This window comes from Brachyhypopomus gauderio, chromosome 11 (genome assembly GCF_052324685.1).
Source record: "Brachyhypopomus gauderio isolate BG-103 chromosome 11, BGAUD_0.2, whole genome shotgun sequence".
NCBI lineage: Eukaryota > Metazoa > Chordata > Actinopteri > Gymnotiformes > Hypopomidae > Brachyhypopomus > Brachyhypopomus gauderio.
The window spans coordinates 13004409-13023360 of NC_135221.1; the positions used below are offsets into that span (position 1 = coordinate 13004409).

The following is an 18952-nucleotide window of genomic DNA, read 5'->3' on the forward strand; positions in this document are numbered from 1 at the left end:
GGAGGCAGTTAAAGTGGCTTCCTTTAGTTCATAATATCACAGTGCGATGATTGAGGCAGTGAAAGTGGCTGCCTTCTAAGTCTGAATGACGAGTCTTTCTTTTGAACATTTGCATCAGTTTACTTCTACACTTGAGACCTGGCATGTTTAAACTTTTTTTTTGTCATTCACTCCTTCCTCAAAGTACTTAACTGTCACCAGCTGGGATTCAGTCTCACTTTTGTATTCACTCTTAAATGAAACTGGTCTTCATTAAAATGCATTCGGATTGGGAACATTTAGAATTGAGTGCATGAAGAATAATGATGCTTGGTGTGTGTAAATGTGCAGCATTTTACAGTGATGTACGGCTGCTCTGTGCCACACAAGCACTGCAGATTACCAGTGCTATTGACAAACCCCATATCCAGTCATGTGACCAGCAGTGAGCCAGTAATATGATGACAAATAAAATGGGACCAGAAACATTTGACAATTTTCCTGCTGTAGCCATGTGAAATTCTGATAAACCTGGGAGGAATAAGACTCAGATGAACGTGAATCTAACTGCTGTATTTAAGGAGGGGATAAAATTGTGCTGTATTTGTGTTACACTAAATACTGACATGTTACATCGTTAAAGTCAGTGATTTGGTACTTGGTGTCTCTGGTGTATACATAATACCTTATAATGGAAACATTTAATTTAAATTGTAATGGCAGACATAAATCAGAGTTCTATGTGCATGGTGCTAAAAGCAATATGTTGATTACTAGGGCTCTAATGTTGCTACATAGTTTTTCAGTTAGAACTGGGAACAGACCATAGCCCACTGGACTAATCGGTACATGTATAAGTAGCAGTGTAACAGCTGTGCAAATACAGTTATTTCTGTACTGTTTTCAAAGATTCCCCTCACTAAAACACGGCACGAAATATGACGGCCATCTTCAGGGGGCTTGTGGGGTAGGTACCTAATACCACTTTAGAAGTCTTGCACTGGGCTTATGCAATACTAGCAGGGAAATGTTGTAGTCTATCAAATGGTACACAGTCATCATACTGCAAATGCTGTTTTCTACTACTGTCACTGACAAATTATCAATGAATGCAAGTCTTTGTTCTTGTTGTAAATAGCCGTTGGTCGTGAGTGACTGGTTTCCTGGGAAACTTGGCTGTGTTGATGTTTTACCATTCAGACAGAACACTCTAGACATGGTGATCATTTTTTGGTACAGAATTGTCAATCATTAAAAAAACCCAATAATTTCTAACAGTGTCTGTATTCCTTTACATACTAGCACTGTGGGATGATGGGGAAACTTCATGGCCTACTGCAAATATGACTTGCTACTGGATTATCTATGAGTAACCAAGATACAGTAGCATGTTACACAGCTACAGTCTCCACCTTTGCTACATAAATGGGTTGTGTGGTAGGATTGGTGTGCAGTTCCTTAATGGAAACCTTGACCCTGATACTCAAATAAAAGGCCTGTACAAGCGTGGATGTGTAGTCAGTCAGTCAGTCAGTCACTCCATACATGTTTTAACACCATATTTGACAGCAATGAATAAAAAATACAGCAAAATCATGTCCGTCTGAACTCATCCATGATGTAAACCTTCAAATTAAACATGGCAAATGAAATGCACAAATAAAATGTTTGACAGAATATAATTTTTCATTTATACTTGTAAATAAACAATAATAATAAACAAAAACAATAAACAAAACATCTGGAATGTCATGTGTCTTGTGATTGCGAAGATGGGACAATGAACTACGCTGAAAATTACATCAGTGTTGCAAGACATGGTAGTTTCGGCAATCCATTAAACAAATGAATAATGCAATCCTGTGGGCTGCCGGAGGAATCCCAGCTAAGCCGTGGATAGAGAAGCAATAATGGAGGAGCACAGCGCGAGAGCACCACCCTTCTGAGGTGTAGGGTCCTCACATGTCACAATCAAAACATTTCACATTTTACAGGAAAAAAAAACCTGTACAACTTCTAAAACACATAAAAAATATGTAACCCTTTCGGTTGTAGTGTTTTTGATGGACCTTCATTATATTCTAAGTACAACATTTGCAAAGTACTTAGTTTTTACTGTAGTGGGCAAAGGAAGCTGCTTTGAAGATGATCCTTGGTGGACTGGTGTTCCACTCCAGCGAATGGACAGGAAAGTTGGGACATTATGCCATTTGGGGACATTGTGCTGGTTGGGATATTTTGCTTCCATACCACCGCCACCTGGTGCAGCAGCGTCTCTAAAGTGCTTACAGACGTATTTCATGTATAGTCTTCGCTTTAATTGCAAGTCTATTGTCCATTACAATGCTCTAGTTAAATACTACATACAGTATCACTTATGGTTCTATAGTGCAGACTGACAAATCAAGAGGGGTGGCGTGCGTCTCGCGATAATGGACCTTTTCAAGAAAAGGAAGCTGTGATTGGAGGAAGTCCACTTTTGTTGCTGTGATGTCTTTGCACAGGGAAATGTCCAGTGTCTTCAGTCTCTTACAGTACAGGGCTATGACGTGCAGGGACCTGTTTGGACACAAAAGCCACCATATAAAGCACGACACACTCAAATGGCTTATACCCTGGGGAGGGGCGGGGCGAGGGGGCGTGGCGTGCTCTGCTCACCTGTCCGTGACGGCATGGCAGCAGGCGAGCTGCAGGTGCTGGAGCCGTGGGAGGCGGAGCAGGGCGCGGACCAGACCCTCGTCGCTGAGCCGGCCGCAGCGGCTCAAGCCCAGACTGGTGAGGGAGCGGCAGTGCAGAGCCACCGAGGCCAGGCCGTCGTCCGTCATCTCCGGCAGCATGGAGAGGGACAGTCTCTGCAGCGCGGGGAAGCGCAGCACCTGCAGCAGGGAGGGGAATGATGACATTGTTGGGGGCGCTGGTTTTTACATTTATTATTATTATTATTATTATGCATGCAGGAACAAGGCTGATATTCTGGGCTTACATCACGGAGGCCGGTGTCAGTATGCACAGAGTGTGTGCTGAGTGAACAGAGAATAGCAGTACTGGCTGCAAATTACAATGTAAATACTGGTATACTTACACTAACGTGATTAAACAAGCCTTGAACAATGATTGAACAGCCACCCAATGAAACCGCATCATTCAGTACCACACGCATCACCAGGTCACCCTGGTCTTCAGAGTAAAGCTTCAAAGCTTCTCAGATGGTCACGTGGGCCCCGCGTTTGATTGACAGCGGCGAGTGTTGGACAGTAAGGGCCCACCCACGCACCTGGGTTATGCTAGCGTCGGTCAGCTTGAGGCAGGCGGACAGGTCGAGCTCCTTCAAGCCCTGGAGGGCCAGCAACGATGTCTGCTCCTGCTGCCTGAAGGCCCCCAGGTCCTCCTCCGTCACCAGCGCACCCTTCTCCTCCAACAACGTGCTGGGAGGCTTGAAGAAGCCCATGTTCCCGAAGGTCCTGGTGAAACTGGGGCCTTTGTCCTCCTGCATGCTCTGAGCAGTGGAGAGGAGGCGTCACTGGTTTTCTTCCATCAAACGCCCGCCTGGTTGACCAACACTAGATATATGGCATTCAGCAGACGCTCTTATCCACGGGCTCACATGAACGAGCCACACTTCACCCCCTACCACGCCAAGCGGGGCCACAGCTCACCATGTCCCCGACGGGCCCCTCGGAGGCGGCGGGCTCCTGCAGCCCCAGCAGGCCCCGGTCTGTGATCTCCTTGCAGCAGGCAAGCCGCAGCACCTCCAGGCGTGGCAGGTAGGTGGCGATGGCGCGCACGCTCAGGTCAGTGAGGCAGAGGCAGGAGGTCAGGTCTAGCTCTCGCAGGCTGGAAGCCAGCAGCTGGGTCAACGAGTACACAGTGACATCCTGAACACAGGAACAAAGAGGCTCCATATGTAAAGTAATAATTAGAATAATATTGATAAAAATAAATATTTTTGTGCTTCCTATGATGCAGATTGAATTGGCAAAACCTTGTGGAAAAACTGTGGTACTACAGACATACTTACAGTAGGTGCTCCAGACTGTCAAGAAAAGGAAAACCTCCACCTTGCTCGACAATGAAACACTGCCCCCTGCTGTAAAGTGTACTGTTCTATAATGCAACACAGCGCAGTGCTGTAGTGTAACACCTGTTCTATAACGTAACAGCACAGTGCTGTAGTGTAACACCTGTTCTATAACGTAACAGCACAGTGCTGTAGTGTAACACCTGCTCTATAACGTAACAGCACAGTGCTGTAGTGTAACACCTGCTCTATAACGTAACAGCACAGTGCTGTAGAGTGTAACTGTGCTCTGTAGACCGCTGCTCACTCTGAGGTAGGTGCAGCTCCTGAGGTTGAGGATCTGGAGCTGCGCGCGAGGTCGTGGACAGGACAGGCCCTTCACCAGCTCCACACCGCTCACGTGGAGACACTCCACCAGCCGCAGAGACCTCAGAGTGGGCAGAGCCGCCAGCTCGGCCAGCCCCTTGTCCGTCATCCTCCAATCCTGGGAGAGGGACAGGGCCTCCAGCTCGCGGAGGTGGGCGGCGGCCAGCGCGCTGCGGCCGGTCAGCTCGGTGCAGGCGCTCAGGTCCAGCTTGCGAAGCCCCCGCTGGTGCCGACACAGCAGCTCCACGGAGTGGTCCGTCAGCTCCCGGCAGCCGCGGAGGCCCAGCTCCTCCAGGAGCAGGCCGGGCACACGGACCATGCAGCGCAGGGACGAGGGCGTGATGCCCGTGCAGCTGAGGTCCAGGGAGCGTAGCGTCTGCGCCTGCTCCTGCAGGAGGCGCAGGAGGTTCCTCAGGGACAGCATGGCCGAGGAGCCCTGGCCCACCGCGCGGCCGCGGTACGGGTCGAACTCGAAGGCGATGTGGCAGCCAGACAGAGCTAGCCGGCGGAGCCTCGGGGTGCAGCCCGTCAGGCGGTTAAAGGTGAGGTCGGACAGGTAACGGAGGTTGGACAGGTCCAGATCTTCTAGGTTGTTCAGGGCTGTGCGTACCTATGCATGAAAACACAGTTCAGATTAAGAAAATAATTCATTTAAAATAAATAAATAAAAATTTGGATAACATGTTCCTGTTCCTTATGAGGCTCTTTGGTCTCACAGCACATTACAGCAGTACACTGTATATGCAATTCAGTCAGATCTGATGTCCCATCTGTTGCAGTGCAAAAGAAGCGCTCGCCATCCTGCTGCTCTAAACCAACAGTGAGTTTCAGCCCACAAGACCACTGTTGCCTGGAGGCACGTGAAGCAGAGAACTCTGTACCCACCAGCAACACCAACGTTTTATACAAACTCCACACTCTCAAGCAGGCCACTGTTACGTCAGTGTAAATGTTGTTCTGACATTAGTCTCCTACTACTGTCCAGTCAGCAGTGATCATGTGGTCAGAAACTGGTGTAGCTGTCTACCATGTGGCCAGTGTCTTCAGACAGAGGGACGTGTTTCTGTTAGTGTGGTGTGTGTGTGCATGTTGCTAGAGCTCATGGTGCCTGCTGATGAAGACCTGGAGGCGTCACCTGCTGCCGGTGCTGCTCGTGACAAAGGAACGTTCCGGACATGAAGATGCTGTCGAGGCCGCTGAGGTCCAGCGTCCGCAGGCCCGTCAGGTGAGGCAGCAAGCCCAGGAGGGACGCCTCGGTGACGCTGCTGCCAGGCAGAGACAGGCTCTCCAGCCGTGGGCCGAGGTGGACGGCCACCTCCGCCAGCACCTGCCGGGACAGGCGCGAGCCGTCCAGGTGGCTGATGGAGAGGCGGCAGCGAGGTCGACGTGCAAGCCCACGCACGAACTTCAGCGACGCTGCTGTCACAGGGAACCTGAAGGTCACGTTTCTCTGGCAGAATGGAGAGGGGACGAGGGCAAAAGTGCAACAGTTTAACAAAAAGAAGAAGAAAAAGAGAAGGTTGAAGCTAGAATAAAGAAGAACGAACCTGGAACTGGTGGTCTTGGCTTGCTTCATACCAGGTTCGGCAGACCTGTGAGGCTTCTTTTCGGTCTGAGGCATGAAGGAAGCTTAGAATGTGGGAAATCACCTGCGACCAAGGCAGGAAATCTGTGCGTTTGCAACTGCGGCACAACTTTACTAACATATTGTAATTGTCTCCGTTTCAGACCGGTTGAATGAAAGAAGAAATTCAATAGTCTCTGAGACAGAGCTAAAAAGAACATGCACGATTGTGATTAAAGTTTATTTAGTAGAGCAGGGTTTTAGCTTCAGGTACAAGGTATAACTAGCTGATAACTATCTGAGTCGACTCACCTCCACTGGCAGTTCGGGAGTATCCATGGCTCGTCACTCCTAACAAATGCAGACCGTGCAGACACCAGCAAGTTTCATGTTATCTGCCCCTAAAACGGCGCTGTTAATTATGTCCACAAACTGTCTCCTACACAGTTTTGTCCACTAGCTAGATTAGCTGGCTAGCGTTAATGTTATCAACCTAGAAAACTTTGCGACCACACACTCCTAATTCTATGATACGTTTTTTCTTTATTTTCCATTCGTCTAGTGTTTCACACGAGAATACACGAAGCAGCTTATGAAGGTCAGCAGTGAATGAGCATGAACTGAACGTAAGAGCGTTCGGCTCTCTGAGGCGCCGCTTGACAGGATGTCACGTGAAAGGGCGTCTGGATGACGTAGTTGTCCGGCTAAGAGCGCCGATGTTTCTTCTCTCCAGCAGATGGCGTATTTCAGACTTTATTTGTACGTTCCGAGTCCCCCACCCCAATATAGACATTTAGGTTTGTAGAGACAATAACAATAGAGGATCAAATATTATGTAAAACTCTCCAAAACTACAGGACTACACAAAGGACACTAAAAGGTAACTGTGCACAATAACATCTATTTATTAAACTGACATCAGTTTAAGAAGATAATGAACATTTGTATGTTAAGGATATGTTAGTCAATTATTTGCAAAACAAAATAAAAAGCTGGTTGGCTGATTATAGTCTAGGTAGCATTCAAATGTAACTACACACTGCAAGTGTATTCACTGTACAATCATAACTACACACTGCAAGTGTATTCACTGTACCATCGTAACTACACACTGCAAGTGTATTCACTGTACCATCGTAACTACACACTGCAAAATGTATTTAAAAAAACAACCAGTAACCAGTTGTTTACTGGAGTCAACCAGTAAAAATTCACTCCAACGCTACTGCATGCTGTGAGCTCAGATACAATCATAAAGTCGGCAAGGAAAAACACAGGACAGCTGATGGAGAGCTACTTATTTCATGAAACACATCAACCATCTGTTCCTTGTCATAAAACCCTGCTATATTTTTCCTGCCTATTAATGGCAGTACAGTATTTCCACCTAATACATCAGGAACACCCGACCCTGTTCTCTCTCCATGCGTCTGGATGTCATAAAGGGAGGAAGATCCTCTGTGTATTCACTCTGGCCTCTTATTCCTTTAGACAGAACGCACAGATCCCAAGCAGTAATGTTAGAGTAATTTCTCATAATTTCTCCTCAGTGGGGTGAACTAGTTGAAGCAATGGTCTCTTGGTCTCTTGTATTATCTGTCTCTGCATTCCTGTCTCCACAACATCCCCTAAATCTGCCTATTTAGGACAGTCCATAAGTGTATTAGGTTAAGGGGTTGAGCTTTAAATATGCTTTCTGGAGTCACAGTACTAGTCTGTGAGATGTTCAAAAGATACCCCTGAACTAACGATTAAAATGGACTGGATTCCTTGTATATCAAGTCATATTTGATGTATTTTATGTATTTACTTAATTTATTTAACTGTCCAAAGAATTTAGGTCTGACATTCTTTGCATAAAACATATCTGCTCTGTTGTCTCCAGTGTAGCCTCTCGGACTCAAACACAAAACATTGAGCTTTACAGTGGTAGAAATTGCCAGAAAATATGTCAAGACATACATTTATGGGGGATTCCAGACATTGTATTGTCAGAATTGTACCAAAAACAGGTGACTGATTTTTCACTTGCATCTCACTGAACTTACTGAATCTGATGCCCTCTTATACAGAGCCATTGGCATAATGCCAATAGGAAAGATACAGGTGTAGCTCTTCCCTTCGAGAGTCCCCTCGTGCAGGGCAGAGTATGTGGGCATATAAGGCACTTGGCATTGTGGCTGGAGCATTTTGATCATACAAAGAGGTATACCTAAAGGCCTTAGTGCACACGTCTAGTGAGGGTTAGGGTAATTAAAATAAGAAACTATTGTAACTGTGTGGAAACCATAGCATTATGCTCTGGTGTCGACTTGTTAGAGATATAGCAAAGTAAAAGCAGCAGTAGTAAAAATAAAGAGAAATTGCAATTACAATAAAGGTTTATTGCAGTGTTTGGAAGTTTCTGGAAGTGTCGTCACCAGATATGATGATACGCAGTGATACTGTATCACCTCCAACATTAGATGAATGGGAGCAGAGGTTTCTTGAGCCTGGCTGGCCCAGAGTGGACTGGATCCCTGCAGCAGCCACTGTAATGACTGGGAGAGTTTTCATACAACAGTACCAGCATTACTCTGAGTCATTGTGTAATAGCAGTGGTTTCTACTTCTAGGCTGTCCTGTACCTATTTGTGCTTTTTCCTAATCAAACACAATTTTCAATAGGTTAATAATTACCAGGCCCTTCATTAGCTGACTCAGGCAAAAAAACATAGAAAAAAGCAAACCTGCACACAGTGGACAGTAGGTTTTATGTAGCACATCCAGACTCAGTTCTGTCTCTCTTCAAACAAGGGAGATGAGGAAAGGTGAAGATGTGGGAACAATTGAGCTGACTCTCCCGTACTCTCGGTACACACTTCTGGACCGAACGGCAATGAACAGCCGATTCACATCAAAACTCAGCGCTCATTCACAATGGGCTGTGCTTCTTGGTCAGTCCTCCATCTTGTCCCCTCCCACGATTTCCCGCTCGTCCAGGGGAGGCCTGTTGTCTTGGTGGGAGGGGCTAGTGAGCACTCCCTGCACAGAGCCATCCGAAACCTGGGAGAGAGTGTCAGCTTCTTGCTCTGAGCGCTGCCTGTGGAGCGGTGAGGACGGCAGCACGGAGGAACAGCTGGACGGCTGCTCGGGAAAACAGATCAGAAGGATCCTGTGTCAGGCTCGGTTTAGGAGACGTCGAACAGGAGTCAGGATTGTAAAGGAAAAAAAAATCATTTTGATAGAGTACTTTATTACTACCCTACAGTAATAATGTTGTGTGTGTGTATGTGTAAACCTGTAGGGAGATGCTGGACTTGTTGGTCTTCTCCTTCAGTTTGGCCAGGGTACCTCTGAAGCCTGATTTCTCAGTCATCTCTAGCGCCGCTTTGAAGAGTTTGGGGGTCTCGGGCCGCGGGGGAATCACATGTACCGGCTTCTCCTCCTCTTTCTGCTTCGCTGGCTTCTTGTCTGCCAGCATTTTCCTGCCAAGCACAGAGCAGCACACTGGTGTCTATACCCAGACCCAAACTCTACACCGGTGTCTACACCCAGATCCAAACTCTACACCAGTGTCTACACCCAGACCCAAACTTTACACCAGTGTCTACACCCAGACCCAAACTCTACACCAGTGTCTACACCCAGACCCAAACTTTACACCAGTGTCTACACCCAGACCCAAACTCTACACCAGTGTCTACACCCACACCCAAACTCTACACCAGGGGCAGTCATGGCCTGGTGGTAGGGAACTGGTCTTGTGACCGGAGGGTCGTGGGTTCGATTCCCAGACCTGAGGCCATGGCTGAGGTGCCCTTGAGCAAGGCACCTAACCCCAACTGCTCCCCGGGTGCCGGGCTAGGGCTGCCCGCCGGGCTAGGGCTGCCCGCCGCTCTGAGCACGTGTTATCCACAGCGCCCTAGTAATCACTAGTGTGTGTGTGTTCTAACTGCACAGATGGGTTAAAAGCGGAGGACAAATTTTGAATGACAATTGACAAAAATATGGCACATTTTCACCAGTGTCTATACCCAAATCCAAACTCTACACCAGTGTCTACACCCAGACCCAAACTCTACACCAGTGTCTACACCCAGACTCAAACTCTACACCGGTGTCTACACCCAGACTCAAACTCTATACCGGTGTCTACACCCAGACCCAAACTCTACATCAGCGTCTACAACCAGACCAAACTCTACACCAGTGTCTACACCCAGACCGTAAACTTCACAGAAGGCAGTTGCAATATTAGACTGAACAATATTACAGTGCAAATGCCTAAAAACATAAAAGCAGAAGGTGAATGTGGTGGACATGGTAACACTTTGCGGTGTCGTTAGTTCTCTCACTTTGCCTTCTTGCGGAGCAGTTTCTGAGACTCTGGGTAGTGCACCAGGATTTCGTTGAGGTCCTTCTTGTCCAGGATGAAGAGGTTGGTGAAACCGTGCGCTATGACGTTGGCTGTCCGCCGGTTACCCCCTCCCACTGCCAGCAAGCTTCATGCCAGCAAGGCAAAGATAAACACAAGGATAAAGGATTACGTGGGGGACAGGCACACCCACCAAGGAACTCTGACCTGATTCATACAAGCCTGTCTCTTTATATATATTTTATCTTAGAACCTAAGTGTACACATGAGAAGGACTTTGAAATGCTTTTGATGATAAGAAAAAAATGTGCAAAGTTCTGGAGAAGAGATGTTCACCTGATTTCGCCAAACACAGATCCTGCTTTCAGTGTCACAAATACAGTCCTCCCGTCGGGACCACCCACCACCTGAACCTCTCCGGACTTGATAATGTACATCTCTCTGCCTACCTCGTCCTGCAAGAGACAGACAGAGAGATAAGGAGAATGATCTACAGTAGGAAAAATATTTTCCATCTAACTCAACTTGAATAATAAATAACATTGTAAAAATGGAATGTAACAGTGAAAAGAGAAGCCATGTCCCATTTTGGCAGAGATCAGACTCTGGTTCAGTCACGGTGACAGCTGTGGGTTCAGCCATCAGCCGACAGTTTGAAACTCATCCAGTGAACTGTAAAAAATCCTAATATCCTTGCAACTGCTCAGAGGTGACACACATCATAATGAACATGCAAATAAGTATGGTGGCACCTTTTTGCAGACGTAGTCCCCAGGAAGGTATACGACTGACCTGAGCCTTTTCAACATGTCATAGATCATCTGTCTGTCACAGCCCTGAGAAGACACACACACACACACACACACACTTGATAGGTGGATACAAAGTGATAGGGAGAGGAAGAGACCAATAATGGACACTGTGTCCACTATAGAGGCCTGGACACGTTAAGACCACCCGATACACATGATTTGTACCTCAAAGAGGGGAACTTTGCTGACAATCGAGTAGTTCACATCCACTGCTATGTCCATCCTCATCTTGTCTGGTAACTGTACAAGCAACTCCTGTTCATCTGCATGTGTAATGGTAAAGAAGAGTTAGCCGAGACTCTGCATACCAGTAGAGATTTCATTTGAGCTCTGGTCATACCTGAGTCAGGTATTTACTTTCCTTCTGGTCTTGAAAACTATTACTTGGGTCAAGTTTATGAATGAAATGGGAAAAACATGACAAATCCCCCCCAAAATGGCAAACAGGCCACAAAAACAAGGAGCAAAGGCGCTTTGCCATTACCCAGCATGCCCTGAGACTGCCACGTGTAGTTGTACCAGGTTTTCACACGGTTCTGCACGTCTCTGGGGATGCGGTTGGAGCCCATGTACTTCACCGTGCTGTCCATGCAGGAGCGGTAGTTTGTCTGATCTGCCGTGGCCGCCCCAACCACGTCTCTCATCTAATACAACCAAAGCCAATCAGGTTCACTCGGCCCTTTACATCATCCTACAGATGACCAATCCAACTAGACTAATCCAATATACCCGGCTTTGTATTTAAATGAAAAACACTGTACCTGACCAATCATGATGGAGAATGCAAATACTCCAATAAAATAGTTAAAAAGTTGAAAAATTATTTCAGAGAGATTGGTCGGGTCTGGCAGTCCACCGATTGTGATCAGAGTCTTCACAGCGAAGTAGTAGCACCGGATATAACTAAATAAAGACAAGAAAAACCCAATGGGTCATATTAAAAATATATACAACAGCATCATATTAATTTACCCTACAAATATTTAACATACACAAATATTAATGTACATGCACGAGGTTGGATAATGAAAGCATATAAGTGCAATACTGTCAGCTGTAAAGGCTTAAAACAACTTTTAAAAAGCCTTAAAAAACCCATCAGGCAAAACGACACACTGTAGTGCCCAAACGGATACATACGCGAGGCCTTCGCCGTTGTACACCCAGTGCGTGGAGCCGAGACCCTGGTAGGCAGAAACCCAGTAATAGAGACATGCATTGCAGTGCAGGGAGTACAGAAGGTAGGTGGTGGTCCGGATGACTCTGCAAACAGAAGGCAGCGTATGAAGGAGATGATGGTAACAGCATTTAAAGCAAGACAGATGCTGGCACTCACCTGTACACATAGGCTTTGTTCAAAATGGCCTCCAGGCGGACATTGAACTCAAAGAAAGACAAGAGCTAAATGACAGGAGAAGTGGGTTCAGAATTACTTATTTCTATAAGCCATACCTTAGCTTATACCTTCAGCTGTTTGATATATAGGGAAAATTGTTTGTTACAAAAACTGGTTATAATGACTAAAATCTCTCCATTATGTTTGCAATTGCATGTTAAATCACAGTGCTTTAACTGGCCACCAGTGACTTGTAGATACTGACCACCATGCTTGTAGATACTGACCACCATGCTTTGCCTTTAGTGAAACAAGAAGTGCTGTGTATAAGGTTTACCTTCAGTAACCGAGGGCAACGGAGGAGGGGGTTGATCCCCACTTTAAAGTAGAACAACTCCAAGGGGATGAGACTGGCAATATCCAGCTGTAAGTGGTCCAACAAAAAGCATAAATGGACCTTATAGGCTCTGGTCATCAGCAGTAATGTCAGCTTGGGAGGGAAAGGGAAGCTCACCCCCGTATAGTGTGTGTGTGTGTGTGTGTGCTGCTCAGTACCAGAGCTGTGCGTTACCTTGAAGCGCAGAGCCTTCATGTAATTTTCTCTCATTTCCTTCTTGTCACTCTAGGAAAACACAAGGAGAGAAATAAAAAGAAAATCTGAGTCAGCAGCACTATCAGTGGATTCTCAGTGGACCTCCAGCTAGACGCACCACGATATCTCCACCACGGATGAACTGCAGTCGAGGCTGGAAGACCATGATGTCTAGGATGTAGATGGCATCACACAGGTAGTCAGCCAGCAGCCATAGGTGGATGTTGTCCGGGGTCTGAAAGGGGAAGGCCCAGCGGGCCGGGATCATCCACAGGTTCCAGTTCCAGGCCACAGTGACGAATAAGAGCCACAGCACGTACCCCGGATCTGCGGACAGGGCCGCGACACAAACATGGCAACACCGTCAACGGGAAAGTCAGTCAACTTGCTGTAATTCAATTCGCATGAGCTGATAAGATGTGCTGGAGGAGGAAAAATGTAAGGCAACAGGTCAGTGCTGTTGGATGTGTGTATATGTGTGTGTGTGTGTGTGTGTGTGTGTGTGTGTGTGTGTGTGTGTGTGTGTTGAAGAGGATGAGGAAGAAGAGGGAGACTGCAGGTGAAGAAGGCTCTTACTGGTAAAGGGATCGATGCTGGATGGGAAGCGATACCGAAGAAAATGGCCCATCCTGGACTGGGGCTTTACCTTAAAGCAAAGCACCCTCATATACTGCTCCTCAGGCACCTGCTCCTCAGCGGGACCAGCCTGCGTCTCCTCCTCCTCAACCCGCGGCTCCTCTTCAGGAGGAGGAGGAGGAGGAAGAGGAGCTGCTGGGGCTGCTTTTGCAGAAGCTGTTTGGGGAACAGAATACAGAAATACATCAGCTCAGCTTCGTAAACAATGGTAGTCTTGTTACTCAGATTAAAGGAGGAGGTGTAGAAGGTGTAGGAGGTGAAGGAGGCGTAGGAGGTGTAGAAGGTGAAGGAGGTGTAGGAGGTGTAGGAGTTGTAGGAGGTGAAGGAGGTGTAGTAGGTGTAGCAGGCGAAGGAGGTGTAGGGGTGTAGGAGGTGTAGGGGTGTAGGAGGTGTAGAAGGTGAAGGAGGCGTAGGAGGTGTAGGAGGTGTAGGAGGTGTAGGGGTGTAGGAGGTGTAGGAGGTGTAAAGGAGGTGTAGGAGGTGTAGGGGTGTAGGAGGTGTAGAAGGTGAAGGAGGCGTAGGAGGTGAAGGAGGTGTAGGAGGTGTAGAAGGTGAAGGAGGCGTAGGAGGTGTAGGAGGTGTAGGAGGTGTAAAGGAGGTGTAGACGGTCTGCAGGTAAAGTTAGAATAATGGGTAAAGCCACAGTTAGAAACAGCTTTAGGATTAGTCATTTTAGAGGAAGGCTACCCCTAAAACTAATGAGAGTATTGGTTCCCTGTAGTGTGTGAAGCTCTTTGTAGTGTGTGAGCCTGGAAACAGAAGCTAATGACTCTTTCAGTGCTCTTCACACGGACCTTTATCAATTATTAAAACAATTCTTTCTTTTAACATTGTCTACTCTACAGATATTGAGAAGCGTCACCGACGTCTGTAACGCCCGGACCTGTTCCACACGCCTGTGTGTGTGAGGGTGTGTAATCTTATAAGGGCTCCGGAAGATCATAGTAGGTCTGACTCACTGTCAGATGGCGTGTCGTCGTCCGAGTCGTCAGGGTCGATGAGCTTCTCCTTCACACGCTCCGTCCTCTCTTTGAAAAGCTTGACCAGCTCCTGCAGACGCTCATTGACCACCATGCTGGCCTGACTGGACACAGACGCCGGCCGGTCCCTCCCTCTGCCAAATACACACAGCCAGATACAGCTCAGCACTTCACACACACTATCCATCCATCCATCCATCCATCCATCCATCCATCCATCCATCCATCCACCCATCCACCCATCCACCCGGCTGTCTGTCTGTCTGTCTGTCTGTCTGTCTGGCACAGCACAGACCTACAGACAGATGTGTATATATAGATACATTAATATTGATGCATGTCATTAGAGTTATGTTCTGGCAGAGTTGGACGGTGGTGTTCTGCTCGGATGATTGGTTTACCCTTCGTCCCCGCTCGTGATGCTACTCTGGCTTGGCCAGGCGTGCACTGTGGTCTCCAGTTCTTCCTCTTCCTCATCGCCAGATGAGTAAAGCTTCTTTCTGTCAGAGACCCAGAGACACACTAAAGCTCCCCTCTGTCTGCTTGGTTCAACACAATCTTTTGATAATCTAATCTTGCAAAGTTATGAGACTGGCTTCCTATTATTAGTTACAATATGGTAGCATGAATGCTTAATGCATCCAGCGCAAAAGTTACAAATTTGATACAGAAATCTGAGGACACGTAACACACAAGAGTGAGTGGATGTAGGTGGAGGATGTAGGTGGAGGAAGACAGTGGCTAAAGATGTATGTCATGAGTGAAAAGCACCAAGAGTGTTTTTGAAAAATGAGTTCATGAGTCTGTGATGATGTAATGAGGCCAGATCATGGATGATAATAAATAGCTTACATTTTGGTCCAAATAGTTTGTGGTTTTCTGTCTCTGACACCAGCATAGTTTCCATCCACCATGGTGTGTGTGTGTGTGTGTGTACGTGCGTGTGTGTGTGTGTGTGTGTGTGTGTGTGTGTGTGTGTGTGTGTGTGTGTGTGTGTGTGTGTGTGTGTGTGTGTGTGTGTGTGTGTATGTAAAGAGAACAATCCAACAAAAAAAAAAACAAAATAATATCAGAATAACACTGTCTGCAAACACAACTGACACAATAAGCATAAGCTTGTGTTCAAAGTCTACGTTCTACTTAAGAGAAAGAGACAACAATACAGCATCTGAATTATAGGTGACACATCAGGCTAACAAATGTAACATACTGAAGAGTGTGGAGCAGCCACTGCTGTGAGAAGGTGCATAATAGTGGGGTTGAACCTGGGTCTGCTTGTTTTTGGGATTCCAGGCACCGTGAGTGTCTTGAGGTTGGGGTCCTGCGGGGTGATGATCTGGGACATGTGGTGAGATGTTCCACCTTGCTGCTCAGTGTCTGAATCCATGTCCTCCACGTTTACAGCCGGATGACTGCTGAGCCTGGAGCCAGCTACATAGGAAACAACAGCAGAATGGAACCAAGACCCAACCCACAGGAATGACTACAAAACACAAACCAAAACTGGTCCTCATCCTGGTCCTCAACTAGAACTTCTCAATGTCCTCAAAAAACATACTGTGTGATACTGTTTGGTCTAAAAACATAAAAATGTAAATTCTGCTCAAAAAGCTAAACAAAATGCATTTGATCACATTTTAATACAAGACACATCATTATTGGTGCTAAATGCCTTACAACAACATGTCTTCTAAATACAAACTGGTTCTGCATGGAGAGCTAAAGATTAGTTAGTAAATGTACAGAGTTTAAAACCTCAACGCGGGTCGATCACCTGAAAGTCTAGCGGAAGCGGACTCGTCCTCGACGTGAAAGGCAGGGTTGGAGAGGCCAGACTGGTGTGTGGGGCTGATGGGGGGCAGTCGGGGGTATGAAGGCACGTTGGGCAGGTCCAGGGTGGAGCCAGGGGGTGAAGGGGTGAGGGTATGTGGGGTGTGCATGGGGGACTGGCGGACCAAGCGGCCCAGCTCCAGGTCCCTCTGCTGGAGCTGCCGCTGGAGCTTAGGCATCCCGCAGAGGTCCGAGTCCACTCAGACGACTCTGGACGGCGGCAGAACACTGCTGGGCACGCTGCCGAACACTGGACAGGCGCTGCGGAACGTCAGACAGGTGCTGAGGAATGTTGGACAGGTGTCCCGGAATGTTGGACAGGTGTCCCGGAATGCTGGACAGGTGTCCCGGAATGCTGGAGAGGCGCTGCGGGATGTTGGACAAGCCTTCCGGAATGCGGGACAGCTGTGAAGGAAAGCTGGGGAGTTTGGGAATATGTTCGGAAATTTGCTGCGGAATACGAACGAGCTGCTCAGGCAAGGAGGGCAGGTGCTTGGTGAAGTGGGACTGGGGGAGTTCAGGCATAGGGGGCGCTCTAGGCAGGGTGATGTGGTTCTCTTTCAGCAGCTGGTTAAAGCGGTCGAGACACAAAGGCACACCGGGAATGTGCGTGAAACAGGCCCTCAATGCAGCGCACCTGGAGTGACCTGCTGGCAGAGCGCAAAACAGCAGCTACAAACATAGGCCAAAAAAGGTCAAAAAGGTCACAATCCTGAAACTAAGGTCATGAACTCATAAAAAAAACATGAAAAGAAGGTACTGAATGCATTTTTAATTATCTTTAATTATAACACAGAATTACATCTTTTTTTTTCTTTGTAAGTTGTGTTGGGGGAAAGTGCCTTCCACTGTAATAAATGTAAGTGGAAAAAAGTGAAAACGTACCACCAGATTCCTCCTCATTTAACTCCTAAATACAAACGAGAGAAGAGGGAGGAGTTGGTGAAGAACAACCGAAATACAAGCGAACAGCACATGATCTGTAACGAGTAACTGCAGCCAAGCACAGACACTAGGAGCAGTGCTGAACACATGAAGACAAGGATCTAAAAGTGCTGGTTCACAGAGACCAGACTCACCTCAGTGTTGGTCTCTGACACTCCAGCAACATCAGTGGCCCGAGGCTTCTGGGTAATTGGAGCTGCTTCTGATTCAGTCTGTGATGAGTCATCAGATTCGTCAGAGTTGTCAGAGTCCGGGTCTTCTGTATTCTGACCCGCAGAGGATTCCACCTTAGCTGTCCCAGGAGAAGTGGATTCGGGCAGAGGCGTCTTTGGTACAGGTTCTACTTCTGGAGGAGGGAATGACAGCTGGGCTTCCTGTACTGGGCTTTGCTCTGGAGGCCTCTCTGTACCCTCTACTGCCCGGTCTGGATCATCTTTGTCCTCCTCTGGGTCCTCCTCTACCCTGTCTGGGTCCTTTGCGACTTGTTCTGGTTCGTCTGATACAGCTGCTGCTCTCTCTGGATCTCCTACTGTTCCATTTGAATTCTCCACACTCTCCTCTAGCTCTTCAACGTCCTCAACACACTTCTCAGCTAGTGTTTGACATCTGTAGAACATACGCACACACACACCCACACACACACACACACACACACACACACACACACACACACACACACACACACACACACACACACACACACACTCATAAGCATTCTCATTTTGCAATAATGAAACAAACGTGTCATGCCATGTTACAAACATGACGGATCTGTAAATATATTTCTTTATCAGCATGTTTTGTATCATGCCATCTTACCATAAAAACATTTTCTTTTCATACCCAAAATATGACAAAAATATTATTTCAAAAACATTACAGAGTGCAATACAGCTGTCGCGATCAGTCAAGTACAAACTTACTCTGAGATCCGGAGTCAGCTTCAAGTAATAGATTTTTTTCACAACTGATTTAGCAGCACGATTAATCATTCCAGTTATAATCTAAGGTTAGGGTATGAAGAATTAAAAACCAATTGATAGAAGCTTTAAATGTCCTAATATTAATTTCGAGTTTGTTGTCTGAATGTTCGCCGGAGGTTATGTATCCCCGCCATTCTTTACTGCGATGAAAAACAAGTACTAGATGCTCGATTGGTAGCTAGGCAACCACCAGGAAGGGAGCAGCCGTTTCTAAGGGATGCGATTCTGTTGCCGGGACTGGATGACACAGTATCAATAATTTGCTATGAAGATTCTTAAAACCCGCGATAACACACTGTATCAAGCACAGATAAAATGAAAAATATGTATACATTATAGAGGTTAAAGTCTGGTTCATTACAAAAAGAGATTAGCGTGTATTCAGTGACGCATGAAGATTGAATTGCCAAGAAGTGGCCATTGTTCATTGGTTAGAGCTCCTCACGAGTCCTTAACACACTAGGACTCGACTTCGCCAGCAGAGGGTGCTGAAGACGTGCATTACAGATAGTACTAAAGAGTCAGTTTTTAAGTTATCGCTACTCTATATCTATT

At 46.9% G+C, this 18952-nt stretch overlaps 2 protein-coding genes across 4 annotated transcripts; both read right to left on the minus strand.

The window, feature by feature from the left end:
- Window positions 1-174: 174 nt before the first annotated feature.
- On the minus strand, window positions 175-6640 carry fbxl9 (F-box and leucine rich repeat protein). 3 transcript variants are annotated; one of them, XM_077022058.1, is made up of 8 exons: window positions 6240-6630; window positions 5911-6012; window positions 5499-5813; window positions 4305-4973; window positions 3636-3854; window positions 3254-3475; window positions 2638-2855; window positions 175-2538 (listed from the first exon to the last, which is right to left on the minus strand). In XM_077022058.1, exons 1-8 carry the CDS (start codon window positions 6264-6266, stop codon window positions 2355-2357), a joined length of 1956 nt encoding a protein of 651 aa, XP_076878173.1. In that variant the 5' UTR covers window positions 6267-6630; the 3' UTR covers window positions 175-2354. The 3 variants fall into 3 exon arrangements, with proteins under 3 accessions (XP_076878173.1, XP_076878172.1, XP_076878174.1); XM_077022057.1 differs by having other exon boundaries at window positions 5499-6012; window positions 6240-6632; XM_077022059.1 differs by lacking the exon at window positions 175-2538 and having other exon boundaries at window positions 2717-2855; window positions 3254-3539; window positions 5499-6012; window positions 6240-6640.
- Window positions 6641-8290: 1650 nt separating this feature from the next.
- LOC143527649 (cyclic nucleotide-gated channel beta-1) lies at window positions 8291-16758 on the minus strand. Its single transcript, XM_077022953.1, has 18 exons — window positions 16414-16758; window positions 15905-16070; window positions 15041-15139; window positions 14619-14773; window positions 13600-13815; window positions 13142-13350; window positions 13003-13053; window positions 12769-12855; window positions 12432-12496; window positions 12236-12358; window positions 11857-11998; window positions 11580-11739; window positions 11261-11358; window positions 11036-11119; window positions 10620-10738; window positions 10264-10410; window positions 9207-9393; window positions 8291-9052 (listed from the first exon to the last, which is right to left on the minus strand). The coding sequence occupies exons 1-18, from the start codon at window positions 16646-16648 to the stop codon at window positions 8864-8866; spliced, it is 2532 nt and encodes an 843-aa protein (XP_076879068.1). The 5' UTR covers window positions 16649-16758; the 3' UTR covers window positions 8291-8863.
- Between the last annotated feature and the right edge of the window lie 2194 nt (window positions 16759-18952).